The 10,904-nt window shown below is 44.7% G+C and overlaps 3 protein-coding genes across 3 annotated transcripts; all 3 read left to right on the top strand.

Moving 5' to 3' along the window:
- The first annotated feature begins 394 nt into the window (after nt 1-394).
- LOC127302119 (AT-hook motif nuclear-localized protein 10) lies at nt 395-4,235 on the top strand. Its single transcript, XM_051332476.2, has 5 exons — nt 395-1,618; nt 2,173-2,225; nt 3,082-3,213; nt 3,442-3,603; nt 3,729-4,235. Exons 1-5 carry the CDS (start codon nt 1,093-1,095, stop codon nt 4,008-4,010), a joined length of 1,155 nt encoding a protein of 384 aa, XP_051188436.1. The 5' UTR covers nt 395-1,092; the 3' UTR covers nt 4,011-4,235.
- A 370-nt stretch (nt 4,236-4,605) lies between these two features.
- Nucleotides 4,606-8,960, top strand: LOC127302120 (uncharacterized). The gene is made up of 2 exons (XM_051332478.1): nt 4,606-4,978; nt 8,622-8,960. The coding sequence occupies exons 1-2, from the start codon at nt 4,799-4,801 to the stop codon at nt 8,793-8,795; spliced, it is 354 nt and encodes a 117-aa protein (XP_051188438.1). The 5' UTR covers nt 4,606-4,798; the 3' UTR covers nt 8,796-8,960.
- An 816-nt stretch (nt 8,961-9,776) lies between these two features.
- Nucleotides 9,777-10,418, top strand: LOC127298259 (uncharacterized). Its single transcript, XM_051328166.2, has one exon. The coding sequence runs from the start codon at nt 9,893-9,895 to the stop codon at nt 10,244-10,246; it is 354 nt and encodes a 117-aa protein (XP_051184126.1). The 5' UTR covers nt 9,777-9,892; the 3' UTR covers nt 10,247-10,418.
- The last annotated feature ends 486 nt before the right edge of the window (nt 10,419-10,904 follow it).

Here is a 10,904-nt window from a genome sequence, read left to right as displayed (position 1 = left end):
TTATGGTCAGGTCTATTAGATAACAATTTTATTTGGTCAAAATCGATATAAAAAATTATTAGTCGAAATACCTTTCAAAAGTACTAAACTAGGGTAATCATTGGAAAGACATATGAGCCTAGTGAAACTGTTTGGAAAACATATGAATCTGGTCATGATTTTTGAAATACATGTGAGTCTGGTCAAACAAATGAATGCTAGCTAATTTATGGTTTTGGCAGCCAGTTGGCATGTGGTGTTAGGAAGGGGTGGCTTTGGTTAGGTCCATGTGCACAGTGAAAAACAGACAACATCAAAAGAAAAATACAGGGTCGGATAAAGCCAAAAGGAGGGGAGGTCACAAAGTAAATATAATAAGCACTTGGGGTCAAATTATGTAGACCCTTACCAATGCAATCCTGACGTGCTTCACTTACCTGCCTATTTTAATCCCCCAATTTAAAACTTTTTTCTTTTCCCAAAAGATTACGTGAGGGGAGGGGAGTTAAGAAAAGCAAAACAAAGAAAAGAAAAAATAGGTGGAGAGAGCTCGTGAGAGGAAATTACGTAGGAGATAAGCGAAATCCCCAAATTTCTCCCCCTCTCCCCTGTTTGTAGCTGTTTGAGTGGCCTGCGAGGACTCCTGAGCTCCGTCTTTCCGCTTACGAGTGCGCAACCGAGCTCCGCTTCATTCTCGCCATCATTTTCCTGATTATTTTCTTGTCTTTTGCCTGTATTTCCGCGGTATTATCCTGATTTGTGGCAGTTTCTCGGTGAATTTGCTGCTCCTTTGCTCAGCCGGGGATCTGCAATTTCTGTGCTTTATTTATTTGACAAATCCTCTTACCCAGGCTTAGATTTAAAACCACTCCGCATTATTTTTCCATTTCTCTCTGGTTTGCCGTTTATTCCTCCCATTTTCTTTTCCGTTTTCCCGTCATTTGCGGCTTCTTTCCACCCATTCCAAGATACACAAGCTGTAAACTCCGAGCTCTTGTGTTCGTCGCTAAAGATTTCGAGCTCTGTGCGGCGCGGGGTTTATGGTTTTATTATAGTTCTTGAGCTTGTTTCTTCTGAGTAGGAGCTCTGCTTCTGCTTCTGCTCTGTTGAGGAATGATGGAGGTGAGGGCGTCGGCGGAGCAGCAAGGAGTGATGGCGGGGAGGGAGCCGTTCGGGCTGCCCAATAGCCCGCCCACGCCGCCGTCCTCCGGCCCCATGCATGGCACCATGCGCATGGCTTACGGCCCGGACGGAACTCCCTTCTTCGCGCCGGTGAGCTCAGCTCCGCCGCCGACGGAGACGTACCAGCCCGTGGGCGGCGGGGCGCCTGTCCCCGACTCGGCTGCCGCAGGAGGCAATGGCTCGCCGGCTTTCCTGGTGAACAGCATGGATGACTCAGCCAAGAAGAAGCGCGGCCGGCCAAGGAAGTACGGCGACGACGGCTCCATGGCGCTGGCATTGGTGCCTGTGCCCAACCCCGCGGAGCCGGCGCCCGGCACTTTTGGGCCTTTCTCGCCGTCTCCTATGCCGGCGGCGGGCACTGCGCTGGGGGTGGCGCCGGTAGGGATGAAGAAGAGGGGACGGCCGAAGGGCTCCACCAACAAGCCCAAGCCGCCACCGTCTCCTCTGGATTTCATTGGTAAAATCTCCCTAAACTTCTCCATTTTTTTCTGTAGAAGTTTAATTACTGTTTTGAAGTTCAGGAAGGGCGAAATTAGAGGAATAATTTCCCTGCACTTTTCCAATTTGATTTATCATTTTAGAAATTGCAAAATTACTGCCTAGGCTCTGGACTTTCTCAGGGTTGTCTGATTAGCTTTGACTAGATCTGGAATGATGTACCGTGTGCAGACTGCACGTCGATTGGTCAGGAAATTACTTTCATACCCTTCCAGCTTTTTCAACAGGCGCCTCTTCTTTATTAGAGTAAATAAATGTCATATAGGCAAGAATTCTTGCAGTGTTTTTTTTTATGAAATGCATAGTTAAGGAATCCTTTGTAGTATTGGAGTGTTTTATTCTTGAGCTGAAGTTTACATCAATATAACTGAAGTCTTATACGTCTATTTTGAACTGAAATTTCAAACTGTCTGATCCTGCTTCTTTTGAGTTCTGTGGATGCATATTTGGTCATGTTCTTGATGAATTATTATTATTATTCTCAAACACTGATTGAATTTTACTATTTTGCAGCTTTAGCAGGAGCTGGATTTACAGCTCATGTTCTTCATGCTCAAGCTGGAGAGGTAAAGATTCCCCAACCATTTCAACTATTCCATTCAGCTTCTAGTAAAGGATGAGGCAATATGTCATTTTGGTTATGCAGTATTCATGTTAGATTGTTTTAGCTTCAGTTCTACAGTGATGTTTACCATTTGTAGTATCATTACCGTCTTTCACTTGGGAATATATCATCAGACTATCTTTGCATCAATCTATGCATTATAGCAATGCCTTTGATCATATACTACCTCTGTCCATAAAAGGATGCCAAAAGTTTGTCTAAATTTAAATGTATTTAGACAATCTTTAGTGTATAGATACATCTGAATTTGAACAAATCTCCGAGATCATTTTATAGACAGAGAGAGTCTATTTTTGGGGGTGTTTTTCTGAGCACACACCAACAGTTTTCTATTTTTATGGTATATCCACTGAACTTGTGATAAAATATGGTGTTATATTCTTATGCTACCATCATACACTTCTGGGACTGACATTAGGTCAATGCAATTTCTCCTGTAATCTTGTGTAAATATAATGCCTGTATAGTGATGTACACCCTACGATCCTTTGATCTACTACATGTGTGGCGTTTTATTCACTTGGCCTACATCTTCTGATATGTGATATATCTTATTGAACATCTATCACTGCATATTGCTGGAAATTAGAAACAAATCAGGATCCTCAGTTACTCATCTTGTTAGTTTTCCTGCCATTTTAAGGACTTTCAGTTCTCTTCATATGAAAATATTTGCACCATACTCTATACAAACATTTGGCACATTTAATTGAACGTAGATACAAGACTAAAGTAGAATCATTTTATGATCATAGTTTTCTCGTGGAATATGACTTGAATACTGTTTTTTTTTTCAGGATGTAGCTGCAAAGATTATGGCATTCTCTCAGCAGGGAAGTCGAGGAATCTGCGTCCTTTCAGCAAATGGTGCCATATCAAATGTGAGTCTTCGGCAAGCTGCTACTTCAGGTGGAACGGCCACATACGAGGTAAGTACATTTGATTGTAAGAACCTATCAAGATGATACAGCTCTTTCCGTGAAATGGAAATTGCTTAGCACTGCAGGAGTTACTAATACAAGATTCCTTATATTGTAAATCATGATTATGAGAAACCTGATCAAAGTGGAGTAATAGTTCTGTTGTAATATAGTCACTGTAGATGGTTTCTTGAAGACAGGTTAGTAACCGATGGTTGTTTTTATTTTCTGCTGCAGGGCCGATTCGAGATACTTTCACTGTCTGGATCGTTCCTGGTTCAAGAGATGGGAGGCCATCGTACCCGAACCGGTGGGCTGAGCGTTTCGCTAGCAGGTCCTGACGGGCGTGTCTTGGGTGGCGGAGTCGCTGGAGTGCTGATCGCCTGTACTCCTATACAGGTCTGTACCTCTTCTTTTCTGTCTAAAACTGTAATGATACCTAAGTTTTAGACTTTTTCTTACAGCGAGCTACTATTCTATTAGTACAGTGCAAAAATGACTAACCACCGTGCTTACATGAACAGATTGTGGTGGGAAGCTTCAGCCCGGACACTGGTGAAAAGAAGGCGAAGAAGCAACACGCCGCGCCACCAGAACCTGCATCAGCGCCACCAAAACTCGCGCCGATCGCGCCCGTGCCTATCGGCGTCGGGATGGGGCCGAGCAGCCCACCATCCAGGGGCACGCTGAGCGAGTCCTCCGGTGGTCCAGGGAGCCCGATGAACCAGGGCGGCGCGGCCACAGCCACTGCCAGCAACAGCAACAACAGCCAGCAGGGTGGCCTGTCCAGCATGTCCTGGAAGTGAGCCTCTGCCTAGCATCAGTGACAGCTTGACCCTCAGTTCGTAGAAGTCTGCAACTAGATGTTACTATCTAGTGTAATTCAGTGTGTCGAGACTATTTTAGATGTTAATTCTGTCGTCGTGGATCATTATTGTTATCATTAGGTGTCGTTTATTGTAGTCGGATTATTACTATGTCGTCGTGTTTAATTTATGTCATGAAAAATTATGCACATTTGGCATTTGCTATGCTCTGTTGGCTATGGCTGTGATGTTCCTGATTTTCTTTTCTTTTTTTTTTTGCGATTTTTCTATCTGCTGCTGGTGTTGTTGCTAGTCCTGTTGCCGCTGCAGATTGCTGTGCTTTTGCTGTTTCTGCTCTTCTTCTTTTTCTTGGCCATTTTTCCTGTGCTGTTGGCCTGTTGCTGCTAATCCTGTTGCTGTTGCAGATAGCAAGCCACCCTGAAGTTTGTGGGGTTGCTTGTACGTTTTCAGGAGAAGCTGACGGATTTCTGGTGATACGTCTTCAAGAGGAGGAGACGACTGGGAGATCAAGGAGGCGTGCAAATTGTGGGGCCCAGTCACTGTCACTGGGTCCCGCCTCTTGTCTTCCACACAACACAAGCGCTAGCGCCCAAACGAAGTCGGCCAAGCGAAGACACCATCTTGGCACGAGACTTGCGGCGCCCACCAACCTCGCCAGCCGCCCATGGGGATCGCCGGAGGGTGGAGACAGTAGGTGGAGGCGAGAGGAGGAGCTCCGTCGCGGTGTAGATTAGGAGGATTGAGAATTTTAGATTAGGAGGGGCGAGATGTCGGTGCGGATCAAGGCGGTGGTGGACAGGTTCGTGAAGGAGCTGCAGGAGGCGCTGGACGCGGACATCCAGGACCGGATCATGAAGGAGCGGGAGATGCAGAGCTACATCGAGGAGCGCGAGCGCGAGGTCGCCGAGAGGGAGGCCGCCTGGAAGGCAGAGCTCTCCCGCCGCGAGGTAGGAGCCCCGTTCCTTCCTCCTTCCCCGTCAGTCCAAATCATCTGCGTGCATATAGCTGGGTGTCGAATGAATTATTTGGTGGCGTCGATATATCTTAAGACTTCAGAGACAGGTTGCTGAATGCTGGTGCATTTGAGCTCTATCAATAATCTCTATCTGTGAAAGAAATCTAAAATATTAGCCTAAGAAGTTAGGAAGTTCAGTTAATAGATTTTTTTTTTTTGTTATGGTAGGTGTTGATTAATCAGTAACCACTGCGCTTTTGGAAGAAAATTTCCCACCTACCTGTTTTACTGATATCTTCTTTCCACTGTGAGGTGATCTTTGAGGTGTGAGGTTCAGGCATACTGGTTACGGTTTTGGGTAAATGACCTTTAATGCAAAGTCAGGTTCTTACCCAGTCACAAAGTTTGGTGGTATGATCAGTGCATTATGCAGTAGTGATGGCCTGATGGGAGTGGCACTACTCCTTCTGATGTCATAGCTTTCAATTCTAAGTATTGGAAGGGGGAAATCCTGGTTCGGAAAATACCATAGTTTCTCAATTGCTAAACCGATAGATCCTGGGTGATGTGGTGTTGATGCAAAATTTTGAGCCTAAGCATTTGATTACCCTAATATAGGAGTAAGACTGCTTTAATTTATTACTACCATCACAGCTATATCGTTGTGAGTGGGCAGAAGATTTCTTCAGAATATACTGTATAAATTTGTAGCTCGGTCCATGTTTGAATTTGTCATATCCTGTTTATGACATGACAACCGCCAGCCGAAGACATCCCTGTCTCTCCTTCTTGCTTCACTACTGATTTGAATGCACCCGTTTGACTTGTTCTACTTACATGTTTAGTTACTGCCATCACTAATCTGGTTATGATTCAGCACATTGTGCTTCTATTTCGGAAAGGCTTGTCTGGTTTCTTGCATGATTGGTGCCAGTCGAAGATACCTGACTCTCCCTTTGTGACTTCAGTACTACACTTGAATGGGATCCATTTGGGTTGTTATCCTTACATGCTTAGTTACTGTCGTCCCTAATGGGGTTATGTCTCTGTCCATGGATAATGATCTGGTCAGTAAGTCAAAGAAATACTGAGTGGTTACTTATTACCATCAATGAAAAAAATAGCGCGCTATTTCACGCTAATAGCGGCGCTATAGCGTATTTGCGAGTTGAACGCTACGCTATGCATTCTAGGCACGCTATGACGCTATGCGCGCTAAAGACGTGCTATTTCACGCTATTTGATGCTATTCGCTATTCCGCATAGCACGCTATTTTGCAGAGTAGTTTTTAGTAGCCCATTCCACCTTTTGACCCACTTGCATATCCTGAATCCCTATAATCTAGGCAACCCTAGACTATAAAGCTTAGATCGCACACTCCCCAACTCCTTGTCACCTGCTCTGCCCGGCAGGCGACGACGTGATGGCGCAGCTTCACCCCCCTTCTCCTCTGTCAATCGATGGTAAGCGACCACGCCTAGCTTCACCTTCACGCCTTCACCCCGTGCCTCCGTTCCCCTCCTCCAATCCTTCTAGTTCGGGACAATGTGAATTTGAACTATGGTTTATGATTTTGAGACTATGTCATATCAAGTTATGGACTATGTGAACAATCTCTGGTTGATGTTTGGCTGCAAAATATCATATCCGAGATTTAATAGCTGCAGAGTGCTATATCTATTATTATATATATGCTGAAATCCTGAATTTTCATTTTTTTTGTTAAACGCTATTTTGAAAAATAGCACGCTATTAGCACGCTATAGCGTCTATAGCGTTTTTCTGAAGCCCACGCTATTTATGTTAGCGCGCTATTTTTTTCATTGATTACCATAATAAAGGGTGTCATTGAGATGGTACTGTCCAAGTGTATCTTGCGTTGTAATTACTGATAATAGAAGATATGGTGATGTCTGAGCATTATTTAGTTTTTTTTGCTTGCAAAGCATTATTTAGTTAATCAGGCAATTTTCTGGACAAATGTTTGAACTGTATGTTATAAGTATGCAATATAACATAGGAGTAAGGCTGTATGATCAGAGTAATATGCAGTATTGATGGGAGTGGACTACTCCACCTAGTCATAGTTTTCAGTTTTATGTAATGGGAAAGGGGGAACCCTGGCTCGAAAAATTGTCATAGTTTCTCAACTGCTAAGCTATAATATCCTGAGTGATGCTGTGTTGATTCAAAATTGTGAGCCTTTGCAACTGATTACCTTGACATAGGAGTAAGGCTATGCTTTAATTTTTTACTAATATCGAAAAATTGTCATAGTTTCTCAACTGCTAAGCTAGAATATCCTGAGTGATGCTGTGTTGATTCAAAATTGTGAGCCTGTGCATCTGATTACCTTGACATAGGAGTAAGGCTATGCTTTAATTTATTACTAATATCGCTGCGCGTCAGCAGAAGATTAATACATACTTAAAATTTGTATTCGACCTATTTTTTTATTTTATTTGGGCAGTCCTTGTGCATCCAGCCCAATACACTTGTTCGTACCTGTAACAAACTTTTTTCCCTCTATTTGGATGGTAGCGCTCCTGCCGGTTACCCGGGGGAAAAAATTGTGGGTCAGTTCATGTTTGAATTGGGATTCCACCGGAGTGTTCTTATGGTCATATCTGGTTTCTTGCATAATAGCGCATATAGAAGTGTCTCTCATTGTTGCTTCACTGCTATGTTGAATGCATCCCTTTGGATTTTCTCCTTTCTTGTTTAGCTACTTTCATCACTAATATGGTTATACTTATATCTCAGCACATTGTGCTTCTGTCCAGATGATCTGGTTAGCAACTCATAGAAATACTGAATGGTAGACTCAGGTCCTAGCTATTTTCTGAGATGAGTCAGAGTAACTTTGAGTGGCTGATACGTGGGCCCCTCAGCTGATTGTCCCACATGTCAGCGAGCCAAAAGTCATCCGACTTATGTCAGAGGATCTGCACCTGTCATTGAGATAGTAGTATACAAGTGTATATTTTGTTGTGATAACTGATAACATAAGAGATGGTGTTGTCTGAGCATTATTAATTGATTGGGCAATATTCTGGACAATGTTTAAACTGTATGTTATAAGAATACAAAGCACTATTGGCTTGTATTGATGGGTGCGCTCAATTTCAGAAACTCAAAGTCACATTCTTGCATCTAAATAAAAGTATCCAAAAAAAGTTATAAACATGGTATAACATGTGCACCTGCAAAAAATGTCCAAGAATGCAGGTATATTATTGATTATCTTTCTAGCTATAACTTCTTATATAGAAAAAGTAGGAGCTTGATCATTTGGTTGCTTTCTAGTTCATCATCATCAACTACTTTGATGTTAGGCTATGTATTAGTGCAGTGAGTGAGCCTTGTTACAATGACTATCTTTTGTCATATTAAGAGCAGGATAAGTTAGAACACATTTGCTCGATCTGGCCACATTATTTGAACTTCGTTAGAACAAATTTAAACGGGGCCTTCTTTGATGTTTACCAAGAATTTTTGACAGACCAGAAAGTAAACTGTGTCTGGTAAATCCAAAAGCATATCCATTCCTTAACAAATGAAATGATAGCACCCGCAGTCTTTTCTAATGGAGTATAATGTAGCACAACTTATTCAGCAGTCTCATCTTTGACAGGCCGAGATCGCGCGGCAGGAGGCGAGGCTGAAGATGGAGAAGGAGAACCTGGAGAAGGAAAAGAGCGTCCTCATGGGAACCGCTTCCAATCAAGACAACCAAGACGGAGCCCTCGAGATCACAGTTAGCGGCGAGAAGTACAGGTGCCTTCGCTTCTCCAAGGCAAAGAAATGAGGGATGAACTTGGCTGTACTGGACTAGAGATAGATCCATACTGAATTACCAACGCCGAGCAGTGGTTTGATTCAATTTTGTTCATTGTGTACAGGAAGTTCTGGAAAATGTTTGTGAACACAGTAATAATAAATACATAGTGCTAGCTAGGTAATGCGGAGGTAACACTTTGTGCCTGTGTGCATTATGGGTAATCCAGAACAACTGCGGTGGGTCTTAGCTGATGGACGATCGGAGGCTCGCCCGTCAGTTGTCGTTGCCTGGTACACCGTCCCAGCTTGCTATAACTATCGAAGTCGTTAACCACTAGACCAGCTTCAGTGCTTGCGCTGAATGTTCCAGCATCATTACGCCAAAATTAGTTTATGGCACACCACTAGTATAAGCATATCATGCCGATGTTCCAGCTGATTGGATGCTAAGAAGCTGTCAGCAGGCCCCTCGATCACAGCTTCCACAAATTCGTGCCAACTGATGCGATAAACAATGCTCCCTGTTTCTTAACAACCTTGGAAAACCAGTAGTGATATTTTTCGTAACCTTTTCTTCTAAACAAAGCTTAGCGCGCGGCAACTGGCGCCTTTGCTCGGTTTAATCCAGCAAATGCGATCAAGCAGCCAGTGTACTTTACCAAACTTTGTTTTGTTTATATAAACGCGTTGTTTTAGGGATTATTGTACTTTTGACAACTTTTTTTAGGGATTAGTTTACAGACGAGGGTTTGGTGAAGGGAGATGCTGCCAATATGCCACCTTGGGATACAATCATTTGTTGTTAATCCTTGGAATGCAATTAACGGCTGGCCCATTTTGGTAGCTGGGCAAGCAGAGAAACGGTCTTCGTCCCAGACGTGTGGGCGAGGGCCCGCATTGGCTCAGTCCAGCTCGGCCGACGGCAACAAGGAAACGGCCGGGAGAGAACACGCCGATGAAATGCGCGTCCGTCGCGATGGCTGCCAAGTTTATAAAACCACCCAGCCTCCAGCGAGTCCACTACTCCACTTTCCACCACTCCGTCCTCCCTTGCTCGCTCAACGTACTACGTGCAAGCGTCGGCTACCACTCGTTCGCCGCTGCTAGCTCGCTCGATCGTCCGCCATGGGCGTCACGTCGTACGAGAGGCTGTCCCTGTCGTCCGGGCCCGAGAGCCGGAGTCGAGGTGGGGCATGGGCGGCGGTGAGGCGGAGCCTGGCGCGGCTGTGCTCGGCGCGGCGGCAGGGGCGGTGGGCGCCGGCGAGGAGGATGCTGCTGCTGGTGCGGGCGCGGGGCAGGAGGCACGGCAGGGTCGCGTGCGGGTACGACTCGGAGGGCTACGCGCGCAACTTCGACGACGGCGTGTGGAAGGCGGACGAGGGCGTGCTGCCGTGGATGACCGCCGCCGGCGCCGGGCCGGCGACGTCGTCGGCGCTTGCCGCGTGCACGCTCGCCCGCGCCGTGTCCTCCGTCCGGTGACTCGTTCGGCTTTCGTGATCGGCTTCGTGGAGTAGCTAGCCATTGGTTCATTCTTTTGAGGACATAGCGATTCTTTTATTTGTTCAGAATTTCGTTTCCTAGTTTGTATAGGACATTTTGTAAATCTTGCTGGCGGAAAGTTAAAAATGCCTAATCTTGGGAGGTTTTTTAAGCACCGAGTTTTGGGGTTTGTTTGGAATGATCATGATGCTGATGCTGACGAGGAAGAATGACAAAAATAACGATTTCTGTGTGCCTACATTCCGATCTTAGGAATCCGACGTATCATCTACAACTTCACACTCAAAAACATGCCAAACGGCCTAAGATGCTTCGGCCACAAATACTTGCCTGGCAAAGTTCTGCCATTAATAGTGAGATATTTTTTTTCGATAAAGGGTGTTTTATTACTCGATGTTTCAAGCATTACACTCAGCCTCTGCATAGCTAAGATGCACACAACCGTTTAAGAATCCAATATCCAAATAAAAGTTTCCCAAAAATAAACAAAATAAAAAAGGCAACTAGTCTCCAGCTCTATTGGCTTCTATCCTACGGCTATGCAGCCACCCATGTTGGGAAATAAATTCTTTGGCCATCTTCTCCAACCGTGTAGACACATCCATAAAAAGGTCTCGGTCCTCGAAGTGTTGAAGCG

This window comes from Lolium perenne, chromosome 5 (assembly GCF_019359855.2).
Source record: "Lolium perenne isolate Kyuss_39 chromosome 5, Kyuss_2.0, whole genome shotgun sequence".
Taxonomy (NCBI): Eukaryota; Viridiplantae; Streptophyta; class Magnoliopsida; order Poales; family Poaceae; genus Lolium; species Lolium perenne.
This window is presented reverse-complemented; position numbering and strand designations above follow the sequence as displayed.

What these genes read in the sequence shown, in the direction of transcription:
- LOC127302120 (XM_051332478.1), top strand. Translation starts at nt 4,799, where the DNA reads ATGTCGGTGCGGATCAAGGCGGTGGTGGACAGGTTCGTGAAGGAGCTG. An exon ending in CAGAGCTCTCCCGCCGCGAG is followed by an intron (nt 4,979 to 8,621) that starts GTAGGAGCCCCG and finishes CATCTTTGACAG; the next exon opens with GCCGAGATCGCGCGGCAGGA.
- LOC127302119 (XM_051332476.2), top strand. Translation starts at nt 1,093, where the DNA reads ATGATGGAGGTGAGGGCGTCGGCGGAGCAGCAAGGAGTGATGGCGGGG. An exon ending in GTCTCCTCTGGATTTCATTG is followed by an intron (nt 1,619 to 2,172) that starts GTAAAATCTCCC and finishes ACTATTTTGCAG; the next exon opens with CTTTAGCAGGAGCTGGATTT. An exon ending in TTCATGCTCAAGCTGGAGAG is followed by an intron (nt 2,226 to 3,081) that starts GTAAAGATTCCC and finishes TTTTTTTTTCAG; the next exon opens with GATGTAGCTGCAAAGATTAT.
- LOC127298259 (XM_051328166.2), top strand. Translation starts at nt 9,893, where the DNA reads ATGGGCGTCACGTCGTACGAGAGGCTGTCCCTGTCGTCCGGGCCCGAG.